Here is a 22,388-nt window from a genome sequence, read left to right as displayed (position 1 = left end):
GGGTAGGGCGAATCAGGGCGACCACTCCGGGCCCCGCTCTTTGGGGGGCCCTGCAGCCCGGTGCGATTGGCCACAGCGGTCAGTACCGGAAGCCATAGGCGCAGGAACTAGGAGTGCAGGGGGGTGCTGCAGCACTCCCGGGCTCCCGGCCCTGCGCGCCACCGAGGGGGGCTGATTTGTCCCAGACCCCGCACCCCCTAAGGATGGCCCTGCAGACGAATGCAGGGAGATTGTACTATGCATCAGGGAATGCATGGAAGGGGATTGTGAGAGATGCTCACAAACCAAGTGGATGAGGTTTGGGAGCAATAGCGGAACAAAAAGGGTGTGGGGGGGTGAGACCAAACAAAGTTTGACAAGGAAGGATAAGCAGGGAGGGACAGAGTTATGTACAACTCTGAAGGTGTGAAGAATCTTAAAATTTGTTATGTCAGATGGGAAGCCAATGGAGAGATTCGAAGCGGCATGTTACATGATCAAAACAACAGGCAAAGATCAGGTTTGTATGGACTGAAGTGGGTCAGGGTGTGTGTTTGGAGCCAGAGGAGATTGTTGCAGTAATCAAGACAGAATGTAATGAGAGATTTGGCTCTAAGGATGGAGAAAAGGATGAATTTTGGAGATGCTGAAGAGGAAGAAGCAGCAGGATTTGGAAATGGCCTGCATGTGTGGGGCAACGAAGGGGGACAAGTTAAAAATAACCCCCAGGTTACATGCCTGGGTGATGAGAGGATGGCAGCGTGGACAACTGTAATAAAAAAAAAAAAAAGGAAAGCGGAGAAGCTTGTAAACTTTACAACAGTATTACTCTGCTTGTTCCTGAGAACATCCACATACATTGTGTAAAAGTCTCCTTTCTTTTCTCTTGTGAGTTTTCCAAGATAAACTGTTACACTTTTCCAAAGGGCAGATGACTACCCTACTGACTTATTTTTCCTCAGACCTTTTGTGGGCACTATAGAGAATTTTATGCTGTGCCAATAAACTGGGAGGAGAGACTACCCTCTACCAGAATTTCCCCAATCATGGGGAACAATGGGATTACAGTTTAAAATTGTTAATATTGTTAAACAAGACACATAATTCAGATATCACAGCCACTACTTACCCTCCCTTCCTTGGGCAGAACTCCTTCCCAAAGGAATATTTATTCATAACTATGTACAAAATATTTGATACAACCACAGGAATTTAGACAAAGGACGTCTCACAGTTTAAACAATGCATTTTCCTGTGTTTCTCTTCAGTATAGAAGAGACTAAAGGTATAGAGCAGGGGTCGGCAACCTTTCAGAAGTGGTGTGCCGAGTCTTCATTTATTCACTCTAATTTAAGGTTTCACGTGCCAGTAATAATTTTAACGTTTTTAGAAGGTCTCTTTCTATAAGTCTATATTATATAACTAAACTATTGTTGTTCGTAAAGTAAATAAGGTTTTTAAAATGTTTAAGAAGCTTCATTTAAAATTAAATTAAAATGCAGAGACCCCCGGACTGGTGGCCAGGACCCGGGCAGTGTGAGTGCCACTGAAAATCAGCTCCCGTGCTGCCTTTGGCATGCGTGCCATAGGTTGCCTACCCCTAGTATAGAGTATGGACTAAAAGAACATGTTAACAGAAAAGTAAATATAACACTTTCTTGGGGTGCCCAGGACTACAAGTCACCTTGTTAACCCTTTGCCTCAGACAAGAGGGAGTCTTTCTTGTGGTAGTGAGGTGTCAGCTCCCAGATGCCACCAGCCTTTCAACCATTCAAGTAATCACCCCAGGGCTCTACCAGCCGCTCCTTTGCCTTACAATTTAACAACTCTTGGACCCCAGCCCCTGAGCCACTCCAAAAGCATCCCCCCTCTAGAATCCAGCCCCTGTCACTTGACACTCACAGCAATTACCAGGTTCCCTACTCCCAAGGGAATAGTATAAACGCACCAGCCTGTTTGATTCAAATGACTGTCTGCTCCAAGATAACACAGCACTGTAATCTGTTTATTGTGAAAGCAAGTACAGTAGAACCTCAGTTACAAACACCGGAGTGATGAACTGACCGGTCAACCACACACCTCATTTGGAACCGGAAGAGTGCAATCAGGCAGCAGAGTCGGAGGTGAGGGGGGGGGGAGAGAAGCAAACACTGTACAGCACTGTGTTAAACGTAAACTACTAAAAAAATAAAGGGCAAGTTTAAAAAAAATTGACAAGGGAACTGTTTCTGTGCTTGTCTCATTTAAATTAAGATGGTTAAAAGCAGCACTTTTCTTCTGCATAGTAAAGTTTCAAAGCTGTATTACATCAATGTTCATGTGTAAACTTTTGAAAGAACAACCGTAATGTTTTGTTCAGAGTTATGAACAACCTTCATTCCCAAGGTGATCATAACTTTGAGGTTCTACTGTATAAGTTTTGTAACAGAGGTAAAGATTTTAAGAGATCGTGAGAAAAGGTAACAAGAATAACAGGTTACAAATAAAACAAAATTATAACATACTTCTGGAAGACTTAGACTGAACTATAACAAGCTAACCTCGTCTAAAGCAATTTCTCATCTAAGAACTTCCTTACATCATTTCAGCCAAGGTTGTTTGAAATCTTGTTTTCATGGGCATAAGCGCACTGCCCGGTTACCCCCTCAAGCGCAGAATGAAAGAGTGGTCCCTGTGCTTCCCTCTTATACCCCAAAGTCCATTGTCTTTGCACCCCAGAGACAAGACAACCCCCTGTGGGTTCTAGTCTCCAGCATCTTTCCATCTGCCTGTTTCACGGTATGCAGATTTGGCTTTCAATGCTCAATTTACATTTGACGGAGAGACACATCTTACCTCCTGTCTGGAAGAAACCTGTTTGTCAGCTGTGCCTGGTTAAAGACTTTAGATACTACAGTATCTAAACAAAACTTTTTAAATGTCAGTACAGTACATATATTTCACAACAATACAATGACCAGCTTTCATTTGATACTTTACAGGACACTATTTATGGATAAATACTATGAAAGCAATGTGTTAGGTGTAGTGAGTTTGTCAGGCCTAGTAGGAGTTGCTGACAGTCATTAACCCTTTGCCAGTTGGTAGCAATGAGCCTCTATGTCACAGTAGAGCCTCTTGTTAAAGGTGTATACTCAGGCTATGTCTACACTACCGTGGTAAGTTGACCTATGCTACGCAACTCTAGCTACATGAATAACGTAGCTGGAGTCGACATACCTTAGGTCAAGTTACCGCAGGGTCTACACTGTGGGGGGTCGACAGGAGAAAATCTGCTGTCACGTCGGGGGGAGGGAGGGATAGAGTACAGGGGTCGACTGGAGAGCAATCTGCTGTCGATTTAGCGGGTCTTTACTAGACCCCCTAAATCGACCGCCGGTGGATTGATCTCAGAGTGTTGATCCCGGCTGTAGTGTAGACCTGCCCTCAGTTAATCTGATTTCAGTTGAACTGACGTAGGACTATCCATCTCTGGGTTTTGTTCAGTCAATTTTAAAATATATTTCACTGTTTGCATGTCTTTGCCATGAGCAACCAAATAAATTACTTGATTTAAAAAGGGCCATGTCTTGCAGCTCTGTTATACATCCCAATACAAACTTCAATCTTTAAAATACTTCTGTCTCTGCAGTTTCGACTTTTGATAAATCACTGATGACTTTAAATGATCCAAGAAAAAAACAGTTGGGTGACTACATAGCATTGTTCTTCTTAATGCCTGTTAACTGCATTGAAGGAAGAAAAGCTTGTCCTACTTACAATAGCAATTGTTGCTGTATAGGATGGGACTGAGTGAGATTAAAGGCAGAAAAATAACTAGGGAAATGATACCTTGTTACTCAACTTATCACTCCCCTTTGAGTAATATCAGCTTGCTTTATTAGGGGAAAGTTTTAATAAATGTTGAGATCCTTGAATTAAGATATGTATTAATGTATTAGTATTGCAAAGTCAACACAGCCACAGATGATGAGCTGGATTCTATTTTTCTCATCTATCAAAAAAGGTGTGAACCAAATTCTGACTGCAAGTTTATTATACTGGTGATGGTGCACAAGCTGCAAAAACCCCAACTTGACTTTCATATCCTAGTTTGTTAGCAGTTGGCTATTCGAACGGCTATCTTTTAATTTGTAAACTGGGAAGTTTCATCTGGAAGTTACTGAAAGAATAAATGTGGAACCCCATAATGCCATTTTTACAGCTGCTTTTATGTTTACAATAGTATTTTAAGTCTCAAAGCTGGAAGAGATCAGTTGCTCTCTCTTAGAGCTGCAAAAATAGAGTTCCAGCTTTATCAGCAGTTCTCGTACCTATCTTTTATTGTAGAGAACAACTTATTGTGGAGCTTCTCTAATTGTCATGCTGCAGTTCTCTAAAATTTTGTAGAAAACTGACAAAAAGGGGTAGTTGAAGATTGAGAGCTAATCATGTGACCTTTGTGAAGGTAACACTACTTTTATTTATGTAGCCATTGATTGCACTTGTGCTGTTTGTATTGACATGGTTTGTGACCTAATTCTTGAAGGATAGTACTACTGGGTTTCATTTGAAGTCTGACTCTGTTGGAACACTCTCTTTTTGTGCAGTGAATCTGCAGCAAAACAAATAGATCATTTAATAAAATAAGAATGGGGAAGCTCAAACCTTCCTAGGGAGAAGGAAGTCCTGTATAGTCCAGATATGTCAGCTTTGCAATGAGCCTGTCAGTGGTCATGAAACATGAAGTCCTGAAGTCGCTGCCATGTCTATGTGTGGCAGCCTGATATACTGTTGCCAAATCTTTGTCTCCCCATCCAGTCTGACAATGAAATCTGGCACTGCTCTTAGTATAGTTGAGGGTGGTGAATTTGCATAGGATTTTACTGTTACCGTAGGTTGCGAATGCCATGAAGAACTCGTTGCCCTTTGATGCCCCTGATATGTCGCAAGAAGGCCAGAAGGTGCTGAAGGTGGAGGTTACTCCTACAGTGCCCAGGATCTCTCGGACTGCCATTACGACAGCTTCCATCCGCCGCCATCGCTGGAGGAGAGAAGGTGAGCAGTCCCATGGCTCCGCGAATAACATACTGTACTGTGTTCATCTCCATCGTTACCAATTAGCTTCTGAATCTGAATGTTGGCAGAATAGTTTCATTTAATTGTTTTTCGAACAGCAGTATTTTGTAACAATATATAGCGCTTTACATCCTTTCAGAGCACTGCATGGCCATGAACTCTTTAAACCTCACAATACTCCTGTGAGGTAGGTAAGTAAATGTTACCCTCCTTTTACGGATGGAGACGCTTGAGAGGTTAGGTATCTTTTCCATGTTGCGTAGCATGGCCGAGATGCGATTAGATCTTGGGAGTTCTTGGCTCCCAGTCCCACACTCAGTCCGTTAGACCACATTGCCTCCCATCTGTTGGCCTGACTTTTTCAGTGGTCCTGAGCAACCACTGATCCCACTTAAGTCTGTGGGAGATTGAGTTGTGCAGCTCTAAATCAGACCATTTGTTCTTATAGAAAAATTCCTAAACTACTTTTGGGTAACTTATCTCATTCCCCTTCACTCCCCTATTTTCCTTGATGGATACTTGTATTGCTAAGAATAATATTTAATGGTGCAAGGAAGAAAAATAGATGTGGTGGTAGTTTTTTCTTGATGTGGTCAGGTGCACCTTCAGTATAAGTATGGCAAAAAGCTTGCTTAGAAATCACTGTCATATTTAGAAGCTTTGTGTTCCTGCATGTATAAAAACATCCATTGAAAAAGCTGCATAAATGTCTGAAAGTAAAAAGTTGGAACTTAAAATATTGTAAAGGGAAAACTTGATCCCTGGTTTCAAACCCCTGTCCCTTCTTTTACAGTTTATTTTTATGTATCAAGAACTGGAGTGCTTCATGATCTGTCAAGTCAGGTTGCCCAAGCCTAGAAACAAAGGTTACCATTTTGCAGATTTTCAGTCATGTTTGTTCTTACCACTTATATCGTTTTGTTCACTTGCCAGTCTCTCACACGTACAATATAGTTCATCTGCCTCTTTCTGTGGTGTGCACACAAATGTACTCGTGTGTGTATATAAGTAAGGCTATGTCTACACTGCATACAGTGTGGATTATAAGGGTGTGAATTGCGGAGTGCACCAAAATGCCCTGTGTGGATGCTGCTGGCATGAACTAAAAGGCATAAAGTTTGCATTTAACATACTCCTCTTTCAAAAGCGTAGGTATCTTTTAGTTTGCTCCAGCAGTGTTCACATGGAGCAGTTAGAGCATACCATTGTTGTGCACTGTGCAATTTGCACCCCCTATAACCCACTGTACAGTGCAGGGTAGACCAGCCCTAAGTGTGGATAGTGCTTTTGTTTTTCCATGTCCACATAAATCTTCTCTTTTCCCTGCCTGGATTGGAATGCCTAGAAAGGAATAGAAAAAGCACTAAAATTTTGTGTGTTGAATCCCAGATGGCTTTGACTTCTCAAACGAGGCTGACTCAAGCATTCCTGGCTCCCCGATCCAACACGGCTCCACAGACCTAGGGATCAAACGTGAGCAAGAGGGGGAGGTGCTGGTGCGCAGGACTCCTGAGCATGGCTCACCGGAGCCCACCTTGACAGCAGCCACAACAGAGGGTAGGACAGAGAGGAGGCAGAAGTCAGTGAGGCAGTTGCCGGAGGAAGATCCTGGCTCCCTATCCCCAAGCAGAACTTCTTTCCATTCTAGTGCGTGTTTCCACTATCCCAGGGTGTATTAGCTTCTCTTTGCAATACACACATCCCCTATATACCTAGCACCAGGTCAGGTACTACCTTTTGTTATCATGTGGGCTGGCCTGGGGCTTGCATCTCTGTGTGGTGAAAGGCAGCTTGGCATGGCTAACGAAAAGGCAAGGGCAGCATCTAAGAGCATTGAGATTGCTTGGAAATTTCCTATTACTGAGCATGTTTACTCTAATATTTGCAAGAAAAATACTGCACCAAATGAGCATGAGCCCAGTTCAGAAAACCCATTTTAGGGTATAAAAGAATCTTACTACAACTTTAGATTAACAAGATAGTATTGGAACAATGTTTCAAAATTCCAAAGTGAATTTCCTGTCACTGTTAAAGTTGGGTTTGCCTAAGATGTAGATTCCCAGTGTTCTGCTTTGAATAAATTCTTTTATATTTATTCCCCACACTTCTATTCACTAAAGCTTCACCATCTTGTTAGCCTGCGTGAGTGGACTGGCTGTAAACAACCACACCAACCCCCTAAATGGAATCAAGTTGTCACGTTTCCAGCCACTTTAAAACAGTGACTGTTTTTCTTCACAAACAGGTTCTCTTGGTGTATGCTGTTGGATTTTGCAACAGCTGCCCTTGCAGCCACATGTAGTATTCTGTGGGTTGTCTGATACAGGTTCATTTTCCTTTAGTGAGTCTATTAACTTATCATCTGTACTTGGTAAGAGGTATGCTTTCATGCAGTGAATTTGATTCATGACTTCTCTTGGTGGTGGTGGTGGTGTGCTTAATTCCCTGGGCTTTTAGCTGAAAATGTATTCCCAAGAGTCCTCTGATCTTTCTAATCTGTTTCTGTAATTTAAGTTTTCTTTTCTGTGTGAACATTCCTTTGGCATTTCCAACAGTTATAAAGGTCACAATTTCCCTGAAACAGAGAAGGTATTTGCAGACTGTTTCATATGTACTGCATACCCTTCGGGGTGTCCTTGTGGAAACAAATATCTGAGATTCTTCTAGATTTGATGTATTGTTACCATGGAACCCACCGCAGTGAATCAGCCCGTAATGAATGAGGGTCACAACATTCCACTTCTTTGGAAAATAAGATACTTAGAAAAACATGATGCTGTCGAAGTTTTAGAATCTGCTCCTTGGTGCGTAGTGAGTTTGAGCATGCTCAGTAAACAAGAGCCCTACCCCATCCTTACTCCATTTGTTCTGATTCGTCTTATTCCACTGTACTGACGGTTGCATGTGCATGTCCTGAAGGATATGGAGAAGGCCTCAGCTTTGCAGAGAACCTTCATTAAAAATGGTTGCCCAGAATGTAGCCTCCCCTTTCTAACACTTGAGTTATTAAAATATCCATGTTGTTTGACTTGTTCCTTTGGAGTCTGCATCACTTTGCATGGTTTTCCTGACATGAAAGTGAAGAATATTTGAACAGATAACTGAACATAGAAAGCTGACAATTGCCTGTTTGCTCAAACTGGACAAACTTTGCCACTCAGTAATATTATGGGGTGGAAAGTGGCCATGGAGCTAAAGCAGATTTGACTACTAATACTTAAATTATTATTTTTATGTTATGTATATTACCTTGTTAATTTATTGATGATGATAATTTTGCAGAAAACTTAAATTAGCAAATACCCTCAATTGAGTGACAATGTCCTACCTGACAGCAGCGTGAAACGAGAAAGATCTTCCTTGGTAATCCCTAGTAATCCCTTTCATTGTTCAAGTTTGTTTATGCATCTAATTATGAGAAGGATAAACAGAATAAATACCCCCTTTTAAACTAGTGTTTGGAACCAATACATGGAATGTTCTGCTGGTTTCCAAGAGGTGGCTTAGTGACGCCTCAGAAAGGATGTGTGTTTAAAAGGGTTACGTGTGTTGATACTCTTCTGTTGGGTTGCAGCAGTAGGTATACACAATCATTTGTGGCCAGTAGATAATGGTGGCCAGTAGATAATGGTAGGGGGAAAGCTGACATGGAACAAATCCAAAAATAAATGTAATACTTCTGCTGGATCTACTTCGTATTGACTTCTGTGTCACAATAAAAGTGCATTCTTTAGAGAAGCACTAATTCCTATAGAAAATGTTGAGAAACTTGAAGACAAAAGCTGTGTGGTTGACTTGTCATTTTCTCTCTCATTTTTATATCACACGAGCTCCTTTCCTTTCCAGGATTTTAGTCAATTATGGGGCTGTTCAGGAAAAGATGCTGTTTTGATTGTTACTGTTCTGTTGGAAAAGAAGAAACCTACCACTTTTTCTGAGTTCCCTGTTCCAAATAAGGGGTATAGAGAACTGAACTGCACTCTCCCTTGCCTTGTCTTTGAGGGTAGTGTTAGAGGAAAACTACCATCCAGTGGGATAACTGTATATATTTAAGGTGTATTTTACTAAGGTGAAAGACTTCACTCCAGTGAGAACTTTCCTGAGTATCTGGGATCTGACTAGCGAGAGATTTTCCTGCATGTTGTCTTGTCTGTTTTCTTCATTCTTCAGCATTGCTGTGCTGCCTGGGCCTCTGCATGGTTGCAGCATCCAAAAGCTTGCACCAAGCCTCTCATTCTCCTCTCTAAATTGAATGGATACTTGACAGTTTTACCTTTCCAATTTCTTTCTGCTGTCTCATGGTGTTTTTTCTGAAGTAGGATAATCTGTTTAGCATCCCTGATTATTTTCTCATGAACACTTCGGTGCTTCTTCACAGTGTTTGCATCAGTGTTCAAATAAAGCTTTTCCATATTGCTTAGAGGTGTCTCCCTGCAAGTTACACATCATCCATTTGAATAAGGGAGGGTTGAGAGAGGAGGTGTTAGCTGCTGCTGGGGTTCCTAATCAATGCACTTTCATTCAGCTTTGCATGATGGTATAAAAGAATATAAATGCTGGGTCTGATGGGAAAAGCTTCTTTTGTTTTCAGGGTATTTCGGTTGTATTATCCTTTTACCAGCACCTTTGAGGACGGTGGTAGTGGGTTGTTCATAAAATGTCTCATTGTTTAATGTGGGGAAGTATTTGTGTGAATAAATGAGAAGACAAACACTTTTATATTTCTAAAGGATTGATTTGATCAAACAGGAAAAACAACAACCCATATTTTAAATATATATTCAGGAAGTTGTAGTAAATGCATTTTAATAATTAGAAAATATCCCTTAGAGTTTAAAATGCTTGTCTTGTCCTGAGGCTAAAGTTTTTTCCAGGTATGAAGATTGCAGTACTGTGAAGTTTCCTACAGTTATGGGAGGTTAAATATTAGATTAAATCTATGAGGATTACATAATAAAGCAGACCAGCATTGTACTCTACTGAGAATGGCTTTAGGTTAGAAAGTGGCTTGCGAGGCTGAAACCAGGAATAACAGTGATCTTAGCTTCAACGAAAAGGGTTTCCTAAAAGGGAAAGGGACCCAAAAAACCCCATCTGTAAAGCTGTTCTGCTTTCTGCTTCTGAATAGGGCCGGCGCTTCCACTAGGTGACCCTAGGCAGTTGCCTAAGGCGGCAGGATTTGGGGGGCGGCATTTTGCCGCCCTCGGCGGAAATCTGGTGGCGGGGGGTCCTTCACTCACTCCGGGACCCGCTGCTGAAGTGCCCCGAAGACTCGGAGCGGAAGGACCCCCGCCACCGCCGAAGACCCCAGGCCCCCTGAATGCTCAGAGGAGGAGCGCTGCCGCCTAGGGCGGCAAAAACCCTGGCACCGCTCCTGCTTCTGAAATACGATGCATAGCCAAGCTAGATATTTTTGCATGGTGAAGGAGCACCAAGAGCAAAGTACTGGCCTCAATAGGCTGCCGTGTAACTCGAAAGTTTAAAGACAACTTGTTACCTTTGTCAGTGCACTGACAACAGTCTGTGGAAGGGTAGGTTCATTCCTGTATGTTAGACTCATAAACCTTTTGCCACCATTTAAGTAGCTTCAGATAATCTCTTTGGTATGTGCCAGAGCAGAGTGAGCAAACTGCCACTGGAATAATGCAGCAGTTGAAGCTGTCAAACATGTACACTTCCTGAGGTTTCCCGCAAGCAGTCATACTTAGGGTTATCACAGGGAAATCTGAAATTCTTACAAATGGAAGGCCTTATTTAAAACAAAAAAAGGTGAAATTTTGCTTTTTTAATCTTGAAAGTAAGACAGCTGGAGTGAAAATGAGCTCACTTTCACTCAAATGCAAAAACTACAATTTTTGAAATTCAAAGTCCTGTTCAGATACGTGAGAAATGCATATTTTGTCATGTTTTGATGTAAAAACTACTTTATGAATTTCCTTGGGGTTTCAAAATGGCCTGAAACAAAATTGCATTTTTTATGAAAATACTTGCTATTTTTTGTACAATCCTTTTTATGGTATAGGACTGAAAGCAAACACTTAAGAAGTAAATGCATCTGTTTCCTTAGTAATGGAAAATAAGGGAGCAAAATGAAAACCACAAACTAGAAGTAGTTTGCGAAGGAACCTGCTGCCAGTAAATACAGCCAGTAAACCAGCAGAGCTCATCCACCTTTGCACCCTGTCAAGTCAGTCTTACTTCCAAAGGTCACTGACTTAATACACTCCAGGTATGTCTACACTGCAGTTAGACACCTGCAGCTGGCCTATGCCAGCTGACTCGGATCCGGAGAAGGGTCTGTTTAATTTTGGTTTAGATGTTATGGGGACCCTGCCACCTCGCAGGGTCTAGAGCCTGGGCTCCAGCCCAAGCCCGAACATCTATACCAGTTAAACAGACCCTGAGCCCAAGCCCCATGGGCCAGCCATGGGTTTTTAATTGAAGTGTAGACATACCCTCACAGTTGGGTTTTAAACTCCCAACTTTCAAAACCAGACTTCAGGCTGCATCCTAGGAAACCGAGGCCACCTCTAGGTATTCTCTGTTCTCCATTCATGGCCTGGAGTGATAGGTTTCTGTTTGACAGGCAGGTCCTGTTTAGAAGCACAAAGTCTCTTCCACAGTGTGCAGCACTTTGCAGCTTAATCTTGTATTCCATATACAAAGAGGTATTTTATAGATAGAAGATATTTAGGCAGCCAGGTTACAAGTGATATGATGGAAGCCAGCTTCATGTAATTGCTGGAAGTGCAAGGAGGACTGGGGTTTGGGGGAGAGATGACAATTAGGAGTTAGGGTTTATCTCCAGGAGAAAGTTTAGTGACATTATGTGCCAGTTAGCATCTGCTGAAATCTACTACACCTGCAGGCAGGGTGGCAATTGGTGACCAGTGGTCTGACCTGTTCCTAAAGGTTGCTGAGCTCTTGCAACTCACATGGACTTCAGCAGGAGCTGCATTTACTGTACTCAGTACCTCTCGGGATGCAGCCCTAAATCAGGATAAAAATAGTAAACTAGGCTGAAAGGATGAGTGAAGGGGTTGTGGAGAATCCTTCAGACTGAATTGGCTAATGGATTGGATAGTCAAGCAGAGTTGTTCAGATGCTCACAATTATCTGTGCCTCTACTAGTAATGCTGGAGCTGATCAGTTCTACAGAAGGTGGTGAAATAATACAGATGAGAGGTTTACCCAGATAAAAAGTACATACACAAGAGGCTCTGATTCTCCTCTCACTTGTGTAAACAAAAGCGTAATAGATTTATACAAGTGTGAGAGAACCGGGCACAGTGCATATGAATGGAACAGAGAATAAATAAACCATATGGAGTCTGATTTTTCATATTTACACGTGTAAATCAGGAATAACTCCCTTGAAGTGAATGAGGCTACATCAGTGTAAAATCAGGCAAGTGAGAGGTAAATCAGGCTGCTAGTAGAGAGTACTGGAATTTGGTGCTGACTAAAGTTACTATCCACTATGTAGAGGGAAGATTTTTGGTTGCAGGAATCAGTTAACAAGTGGAAAAGTGTTTGGATCAGAAAATGAAGTTTGTTTTTAGTGATGTTTTGTTTACATCTGTACACATCTACTTCATGTAACTTGACTGTTTAGTTTCTGGGTCTGATTTGTTTGTGTTGGGTTTTTGTAGATACTGAGGGTATAAATGGAAGAGAGGAATCCGTGAACCTCAATGATGCTGACGAAGGATTTTCATCAGGAGCTTCCCTTAGTAGCCAGCCAGTTGGGACCAAGCCTCTATCATCCTCATCCCAAAGGGGCAGTTTAAGGAAAGCTGCAAGTGGGCGTTCAGCTAAGGATAAAGAAACATCATCTGCCACTAAATCCAATGAGAGCCCTCGAGATTCAGTAGCTCGGAAGCAGTACCTGCACCAACCAACTGACCTTACTGCAGAAACAATTGAGATGACACCTACAAAGAAACACCTCAGCTTGCCTGCTGGGCAGGTGGTACCAAAAGCCAGTAGCTTGAGCCTGATCCGGACCGCCAGTGCTTCCTCCAGTAAATCATTTGACTATGTGAATGGTGGTCAAGCAGCTTCCATTGTTGGGGTTGGCACTGAGGGTGTTACTAATCTAGCAGCTGGCAATTCCAATCGGTTTTCAACTATCAGTCTACAGGAGGACCGGCTAGGCCAAGCTGGGGAAGGTAAAGATCTCCTTACCCCAGGGGCTCCCCTTACCAAGCAGTCTCGATCCCCAAGTTTCAATATGCAGCTGATATCCCAGGTGTAGCTTTGACTCCCCTCTTCCTCTTTAACCAACAGACAGTTCATCCTTGGGCAAAAACAAGAACCTTCATCCCACAGTGTGAAAATACTGACCAGTGTGATCTCATTTGATTCAGTTTAGATATCATCCTGTATTTTGTATGAAACAGCAATAAATCTCCCCTCACTCCCAGTCCCCACCCCTTGTGAACATGGTTGTGAAGCAGTATAAAATGTACTGTATGCCTTTTCCACACCTTCCTTTCTCCTTGGGTGATGTGCAATCCATCGTAGGCTGATCAGTCCCATTTCAACACTGTGAGACTGGTGATATTGGAGGAAATGGTGAATGTGATCCCTATGAGATGATGCTTTGGCTTTGTTAAGAAATAGAAACGGGTTAGTTTTATCAGTCTACAGTACTGCAAAGACTATTGGATCATGATTTTTCTTAGAACCAGGAGTGCCTCAGAGATTCTAATGTGACTTTGGACCTCTCTGAGTTTGTGCAATCAATTCTGGGGGAGGGGAATGTCATTGTTGCTCCTGGCTGACCAATGCACTTTTCCATTAAAATGAGAATTGTTCTTTTCCTTCCCCACCCTCACCTCCACTCTCCTACTTCTGAAACTCTTCCTGTTCAACAGTGGAGACATGCCTATTACCAAGTCGTTGCCCCTCAGATAAAGAGAGGGCTGTAAGTAGAGAACGTAGGTCACAGTGTACTACTTATGGCGTTGTAGCCATATTTATGTTATATGTCTTCCCCTCCAGGACACAGGGTCATTCCGCTTACACACTGGAATTTGGAAAGGCCAAACCTGTTGAAATAATTCAAAAGTGGGAAGGAGAGATACTTTCCCAGAAATAATTAACTACTAGCTCTGCTTCTGTTTGTGTGAGGTGATGATCACTGACTTGAAACAAGCGCATCTTCAGGTAAACAGAGGGATTCTCAGGCTGCATTCTGTGGTATCATAGCTGTTAGGGAGCCCCCCTCCTGCTTTCTTAGGTGTTCCTAGCTCAGTCACAGCATAGATTAAGAAATCTGTAGTCCAGACATAATCCTCCAAGGAGATGCATCAGGGATTGAGATAAAGGTTTGCTGGAAACACTGAAGCGTCAATGTGCAACACTCTCTAGAAACAATGTTGGTATAACGGGGTACTCAGTCTTTTCTCCCAGAAGGACCACACTTCACTGCCTTTGTATTTACAATCCATTGCATTTTGTAAATATTATCTGATCATTTTGCTGACGGAGGCAGGCAATCTCCTAGAAAACTCTGAACTCATGCCATTGAGCCAAGTCCTGAATCTATGTGATTGATGTATGGGCAGCAATTGGTACCTGTGCTAGAGATCACTACTTAAAAGTACATTTCTGATTACAAAGGAGGATGTTCATCATATTTTAGCCTGTGTCTTTCTTTGGAGAACTAAGGAGAGAAGAGGAAGCTCAGTCTTTTTTCTCTACTCTGTTGTGACCTGGAAGTTTACAGGGCATTAACCCCTGGAACAGATTAGAGTTACATTTTTTCATTATGTAGGCACTTTTGTTTTATAATTTTCACTGTGAAAAAATATACACAAATGGCTACAAATAACAGGCTATCTTTTGATTTATAAAGATTGTACGAAATTCAGAACTAAAATGGCATTACATTGCTAGTGGTTATTTAATGGGTTGGTTGTTTAAATGTTATTTCGAGCTTTCTATTCTTCTCTTTTTAACACCCTCATTTCAAGTAGCATTTTTCCAAAGTGACTTTCAAACTTCTAGTTTAAACAGGTAAAGGAAGACATTTTTATGGTTAAATGAGTTACTTGGTCACTTAATCTTCATATTTCACATTCAAAGAGGAATGATAACATTAAACAGCATTCAGAATTATGCCAAAATTTCAGTTAAACACAAACATTCAGTTAAGAAAAAGGAAAAAAACACTTTATTGTCTCTTTAAAAACTGCAGCTAAGTCTCAAGGACTGCCAGGGATGCATAAAGTGACAGAACAAAGACAAAATCAGGAGTAGCCAAGAGGTAGTGCCCTTGAGTAAAGTTGACCTAAAAAATATGTACTGTGAAAAATAGTGATGCTTCACAACATAGCAAGAGATGGCTACACTTGTCAGTTTATTTTCTAGAGTACTGGCAATGGAGACACTTGATATGATGGCTGTGGTTGTGCAGAAGCTTGTCTGATGTTTTTAAAGAGGAGTAGAGATGTATTCGGAACAGATTAAACCAAAAAAAGGAAATATTACTGAAGATAAATATAATTTCAAATTGATAAGGACCAAATTATTCCTTTATATTAGTTCTTGAGGTGGAAATGTAAGTCAGGCGGTCAGGCTAGTTTTGGAAGAATCCCAATATATTTTTTCAAGTGTTTATTATATGTGTGTGTGTGTGTGTGTGTGTGTGTGTGTGTGTGTATATGTATATATATATATATTATAGTAGAGGTATATACAAAAAAATACATAGTGATGTTTGTTAGCTCTGCTATCGAGGTTCTATATTTTCCATTGTTAGTTTTCATCTAAGGGATTTATAACTCTTCTAAAAATTTTGCATCAGGCTAAAACTTACCAAATAAATTTCCATATCATGATCCATTTCTTTTACAAAATGCAGTTAAACCAGTTCAGCAAAATGAAATAGTCCTGTGATTTCAAATGGGGAGTCAAATATGGGTGCTCAAATTTGAATTAAGATTTGGTCACTTTTTTTAAACCAGTTTTGCAGGTATTTAGTCCTTATTTTGGTGGAGTGCCTTTTGTTATATTTTATAAATCTGTTATAAGTATTCGTTAATCTGCTTTTGTGTATATGCACACTACTTTTGCTATAATATGCTTTTTGATAGAGTTCAAATTTTGTCCCTATTAACACCCTAGATGTTCCACACTATGGACTGACATGATGCACCATAACTTGTCCAAAGGATCCTTTGAGTGCTTCGTGTCAGACGTTCAGTGATAACCTCTCTGTGTTCTGGAATGACTCATCCATTAACACAAATGAAGCAGCCATTATAATGTGTCATGTCAGTGCTATATATCATTAATGTTTTTAGATGTGTCCATCAATCCATGTCAAGATAGTTGTGAAATATGATGTACTGAGCTTCAGTGAACTTCAAAGTACTGTGGCATTAATTGAAATGGAAATGCTTGGGATACAAACAAAGAATAATCAGAGTTGACTTTGGAGGGTATTGTCTGCTACTGTTAAACTAAGTACAAAACTATTAAAATAATAGGTTTCTGATAACTGTGACATAGATTTAGACTTAAGTTCTTTATCCTTACCTCACTCTATTGTCTCTCCGTAATTATAATGCATTTGGTATGTAACATCATGCACTAGTTTTAGACCCTTGCAATAGTTGAATACAGTTGCAGTATACAAGAGGTCAGAATGCAGAATACGATATTCCTCCTTATCTGAGATAGTATATATGCACAACTCTGAAGTGGGGAACCATGGGTACTGTAGCTAGGTGTAGATACAAATTTAAGTAAGGATAAATGTATTATCCCTTGATTTTAGCATAACTGTGTACAATAATATGCTGGCATTTGTAACTCATTTTTTTCCTGGGGCTTCATAATTTAAGGAAATATAAAATAAGTGGCTGCTAATTAAATCTTTGATCAGCTTTTAAGCTATTTTAAGTGGCTTTTTGGTTGAGCTGTGAGCCATTTTTCATGCAGGCAGCAAGATGACAAGTAATAGCTGTTTAAACAAATGTTGCAAGTGAAGATTAAATACTCCACTATCCATCCATTTAGTTTAGTTTTCAGAATATTGAGACATTGTACCTTATTGTACATCTCAAATACAGATTTGTGTTGTGACCTTGAAAAAGCTTTTTTAGCAGTGTGAACAGCCTGTCCTTCCATTCTGTAGCAGTGAACATTTTATCACACCAGTTATGTATTATATCAGATATTTGTAGGGTTTGCAAATATAATAGTCTCAGATACATAAATCTGACATTTCCAAATACATTCTCATATTTCTCTTACTAGCTTTTAAGGTAATTAAAATCATCTGCTTTGACATTGGAATAGTGAAAATATTGTTTTCTGACAAAATATTTTATTTGCACTACTTTTGTGAATAGTAGAATGTACTGGGGAAGAGCTTTTTCTCACCATGTGAGGTTTGTGTGTGGGTAGGTACATACATTTGTCACATGTTGACAATCAATTGCCTCAGTTGTGTGTGTATTGTATATAAATGTAAACATATTAGAAAATTATGGGGGTAAAATCCACTACTAAATAGTGGCAAATACAAAGTGGGTTGCTTTACTTTTTGGATAACTAGTAATTAATTTTAAAACTTAGTTCAAGGGGGAAAAAAATTCAAAATAATGATAAAAGGTTCACAAATATATTTTGAAGATTAATTTTGGAACAGATTATTCTACACTGAGGCGATTTTTAAATCAACAGTTTAAACTTTTTTGTCCTTCCAGATAAGCCAGTTGCTACCTGCTTTTAAGTTTTAAGGCGTTTTAATTTTCTTAAACCTGGAAACAATTCAGACAAATGGATTGATAAGTAATTTCAGTTTGATTTTTTTTAATCAAAAATAAAAAACTCTTGAAAATCAAAACGATCTGAAGATGGAAATGACCAAATTGACTTTTCAAGAAAAGAAATTTTTGAAATTAAGTTGTACAAAATACTGTCCCCCTAAATTGTGGAAAAAAGTGATAAATAGAATATGAGCTAAGTTATTATTTATTATGCACTGTACAAACAGAACAAAAAGACAGTCTTGATATTTTAAATACTAAATCATACAAACCCTAAAGTTTTGCAATCTAGCATTGCCTAAGTCTACAGCATGTTACCTTAATATGTTAAACTTACTATCAAGTGCATTAGGTATATTTATTGTATCCATTGGCATTGTGAGAGTAGTTTGTATGTGGACAGTGAACATCTATTTTTATTTCTCGAGTCAGGAATGATTGCAGAACTCAAGGGGCAAAGCCAGAAGTAACCTGTGCCAGTCCATTCCAAACACGTAAAATAAAAAGGGTAAATTCACTGTAGTGTACATTCACTGAGTATTCAGCTTAAACCAGACCATACAATATTTGATATCTTGTTTGGTATTTTAAACTTAGTGTTTGTTTCTAGGACCTGGGCCTTATTGAAAATTCCCTTGTTTCTCCTCATTTATTCCTTATGGCATTTGGATAATCAAGGTTGTGCATTACCCGAACGTTTATTTAGATATTTTCTATGGCTGAAGTATAAATGAACATATAAACCCTTCTTTCAAAATTGTCATAATAGATCAGCTGAGAGCCCAGTATATATACCAGCCTATTACATTTTGATGGAAGACAATGGAGAGGAGTGGGGGAAACTGATCCGTCACTGGTACATCAAAACAAAACACCCCAAGTGAGTGTGAGAATAAGATTTTGCAAGGCTGGCATATATATGTTCATATGACCATTGCTAATATTTTTAATATGGCTTTTTAAAATCCTACCTTATTAAGCCCAGCTTACAAAGCATAAAACAGGAAGAAAGAAAATAGCTGTAGGCACTTAAAATAATGAGTAAATTTTACCTGAGGGTTGGCTAGGGTCAGTATCTGCGATAAGAATAAGTTCCATTTATTTTGTAGTTATCCCTAGAAGTCTAATATGGAGAACCTCAGATACAATCTGGATGAGAAATGAACTTTTATTAGTGGACAATCTATCCCAAGCCAGACCGTTTAATTCTAGATTGAACTAAATTAGATGCAAACTGCTGTTTCTGTTTCAAGATTTAGTGTGATCCCTATGGGAGTATAGAAAAGCAAATTCCTTTTTATCTTTCCTACATGCATGAGACAGTATACCAAAAGAGACCATTAAGGGACCAAATGTAATTAAAATGGGGTCCATCCTTCAATAAATTGTCCCTTCTAATGTAAAGGATTGCTTTTCTATTCCTGTGAGGAAACATGGATGGAAACAGTTGTACAGTTATTTTGGGATCCTGGACTACATTTTGAGCTAGGACTTTGTCAACTAATTATTTTGTCATGAATTCCTATTACAGGTTTACAAGCAGTGAAGTGTGAGCGAATAGAGCAGAAGACCCCTGTATTTTGACTGAATATTTCTGTCAAACTACATTTAAAAAAAATTGAATTTCCAAACAAAAAAATTAATCGGCTCTAGAAAAATCAAGTTAATTACTGAAATGTCTTCAAATGAGCAAATAGCTATATTGCATCTGTAACACAGATAACTAATAGTTTAGACATACCCTCCAATAAGACTAGACTCCTTTATGGTGCTTTGTCACTGTATCTTTATTTCAGGTGTAGGACAATTGATCCTGCTCTTTTCCAGCACTGAATAAGAAATTTAACAGGTTGATAGTAGCTTCTCTAAGTAAATTAAATTTCTTCTCCTTGACATTATAGGACTTAGGAGTGACAGAAAATAAGCTACTGAAATTTTTCCCTCCAGTTCAGACCATTCACTAGTCTTGCATATTTTTTTGTTTATGAAAAATGTTAATAGCAAAAAGTACATGGCTTCTAATTTGCAGTCAGTATGAGTTAGCAGTCACTCAGGATAAATTACTTGTCTTCGCAAAGTATTCATGGGTTTGCTAGTGGTCAAAATGTTTGTGTTCAGATATGACTTGGAAACACTACATTGCACTTTTCTGCAAGAAAACAGTAAATACTTTTGGGCAAGGGCATTACTAGTTGGTTATTTATGGAATGAAACCATGTAATAAAGTAAATAACCTTAAGAGAGTCATTTAACTGGAATCATTTTTCCATATCAAGGACATCAGGCAAAAGCTAGTAAAGATTTTGAATAATTAGGTCATCTTAACACAACACATTTTGGACTTACTATGGTAGCTTTTATTTGCTATAAGTAAACTGAGGTACCCCATGCTGAGTTTTTTAAATTTGTAATAAATTCCTCTACTTTACAATGAATCTTTTGAGTCTTACTGTTCGTGTAACAATATAGAATTTGCAGTCAGTTTGACTAGCAAAATGAAACAATCTGCAAGGATTGAGAGAGTATTTTCTTACTGTTTCTGTCATACAAGGTTTGTTTCTCTGAACTAAGGTTTCTGAAGGATTTTTACTACTTTGGCATTTTATGTAATCTTATCATTGTCACAAAAGGAATACAGGCAGCAAATAACCTACTTTCTGTGGACAAATCTGTTTGGCAAAAGGGCTTGAATTGTGTAGATGCCCTTTTTTCACCAGTGTGTAACCCTGCATGTTGGTATGCACTCACAAACATTCAGGATATAGTGCTGGTGAAAAACTAAACAGAATGGATAGTAAATGCAGTCTCTGTTGCATGATGTCCTTTAACCTGGGACCAGTGAAAAATCTTCATTCTTACAGAGCTGAAGATAACACACATTGAAGATCATGTTATTGGTGCATGTAAGCCATTATCTTAACTGTCTTACTGAAACTGGTTAATGCTGTTGATTGTTGTTGAAATGTGAAATGTAGTTACTGTTGACCTTGTATATATTTGCCAGAGATTAAAAAAATAAAGAATATTTTAAATCACTGTAAATAGAGATGTATAAAATGGAAAACAGTCTGCAATGCAGAAAATATATATATATATATATATACAATGTTAAATAAATATTGTGTTGTTTCTGGATGAATGTGTACACCTTGTGTCAATTCTATCTTTTAACCTGAGCATGGTTTTCTTGTTTAATATTTAGATTTGCTTCTGTTAAGGTGTCAGTATGTAGTGGATCTTTCTATACAGTTTCTTAGTGCCAATGGTCATTCATTTTACAAACTTAGATGATCTATGCTGAGCGCAGATACTGAGTGGCAAGGAGGGGGAGTATTGGACAATTAATATGCAGTATATCTCTGTCAACACTAATGGACCGTATTTCAGATTAATATCCTGCTAATGCCAATTTACCTGATAACTTTCCTTTGGTGTCAGTCTGTTGTGTAAATACTCTTTATCCCATACAAAAAAGAGTATTTTACTGATTTTATTTTTTCCAAGTAAACTTAATATGGAGTAAAGGAGGCTATCCTTGCAAAGGAACAGGAAGAAGAGGAAAGTGCAGAGAGTAAAAGGGAGGAAGAAAGCCCAGAGGACACAGGTGCTGAGAAGATAAAGTGTATCATTGTTACTGTTTTACAAATGGAATTGCATAATAACCAAGAGAGACTAGTTCTTCTGAAAATACTGGAATATGCTTAAATCTTTATATGGCGCACACTCCAGGTGCTGCTGAGTTCAGTAAACTAATTTTCTGTGAGCAGAGACAGAGGCCTTTCCACTATCTTGTTTATACAAATTTTATGGCCATGAAGGAAGACTTCAGTAGGAGAGGGGGCTTCTGCTCTAAATTTCAGATTGTGGAATCACTTTTTACACAAATAAGAACAGGAATGCTCCGCACATATCCTCATTGAAAGCCTCCTTTTAGTCAGACACCTGCTTCAGCATGTAGAATAATGCTTCTGCTGTCATTAAGAATTGGAATTAATTTCAATACAGATGTCATTTCTTCATCTCTGAAATGTAGCTAACTTGGGATGAAACATGGCAGCAGTTTAACAGTATACACTAGTTTTATGCTACAGTTTGATCAGAACTTAAGTAAAACATAAAGTTCACCAATCACTACTTTTAGGGAGGGAGAATGTAATTTCCAGAGTTGGAATTTGACCAGTACTCCCCATGCAACTTTTAGGAGACTGCTAGTGTCCTCCTTAACGATTTAACATGCCTTGTTGCTTTTTTTTATTTACTTGTTTTTGTAAGCAACGTTTTTAGTGTTCGGGAGGGCGGCTTGCAAAGCGGGCAGGTTCCATTCACCAAGAACAGAGTTGGTTTGGTATGAGCGTCCCAGGTAATTTGGCTTTGTGGTAACCTCCAGAGAATGCCACATGTTGATAGTTGAAGATGTAACCCCATTTGTTAAATGAAACAAAGGGGTAGGAAGCATTCGAGTAACTAGGATCATCATACATAAAGGGTTTCTGCACATGGCCTCGTTTTTGAGCTTCCTGTCTCTGTCAGGGCAGGGTTTTCAAATAACATGAACTGTCCAGGGCC

At 39.4% G+C, this 22,388-nt stretch overlaps 1 protein-coding gene across 1 annotated transcript in view; it reads left to right on the top strand.

Annotated features, from left to right (window-relative positions):
- The window catches only part of FAM126B (family with sequence similarity 126 member B), a 94,646-nt gene extending 73,689 nt beyond the window's left edge, over nt 1-20,957 (top strand). The window contains exons 11-13 of the mRNA XM_026647672.1: nt 4,857-5,016; nt 6,427-6,594; nt 12,690-20,957. Coding sequence (XP_026503457.1) covers nt 4,857-5,016; nt 6,427-6,594; nt 12,690-13,294 — 933 coding nt within the window. The 3' untranslated portion in view covers nt 13,295-20,957. The remainder of the gene's footprint in view (nt 1-4,856; nt 5,017-6,426; nt 6,595-12,689) is intronic.
- The last annotated feature ends 1,431 nt before the right edge of the window (nt 20,958-22,388 follow it).

This window comes from Terrapene carolina, unplaced genomic scaffold, assembly GCF_002925995.2.
Source record: "Terrapene carolina triunguis isolate 2854851 unplaced genomic scaffold, T_m_triunguis-2.0 Scaffold62, whole genome shotgun sequence".
Taxonomy (NCBI): domain Eukaryota; kingdom Metazoa; phylum Chordata; order Testudines; family Emydidae; genus Terrapene; species Terrapene triunguis.
This window is presented reverse-complemented; position numbering and strand designations above follow the sequence as displayed.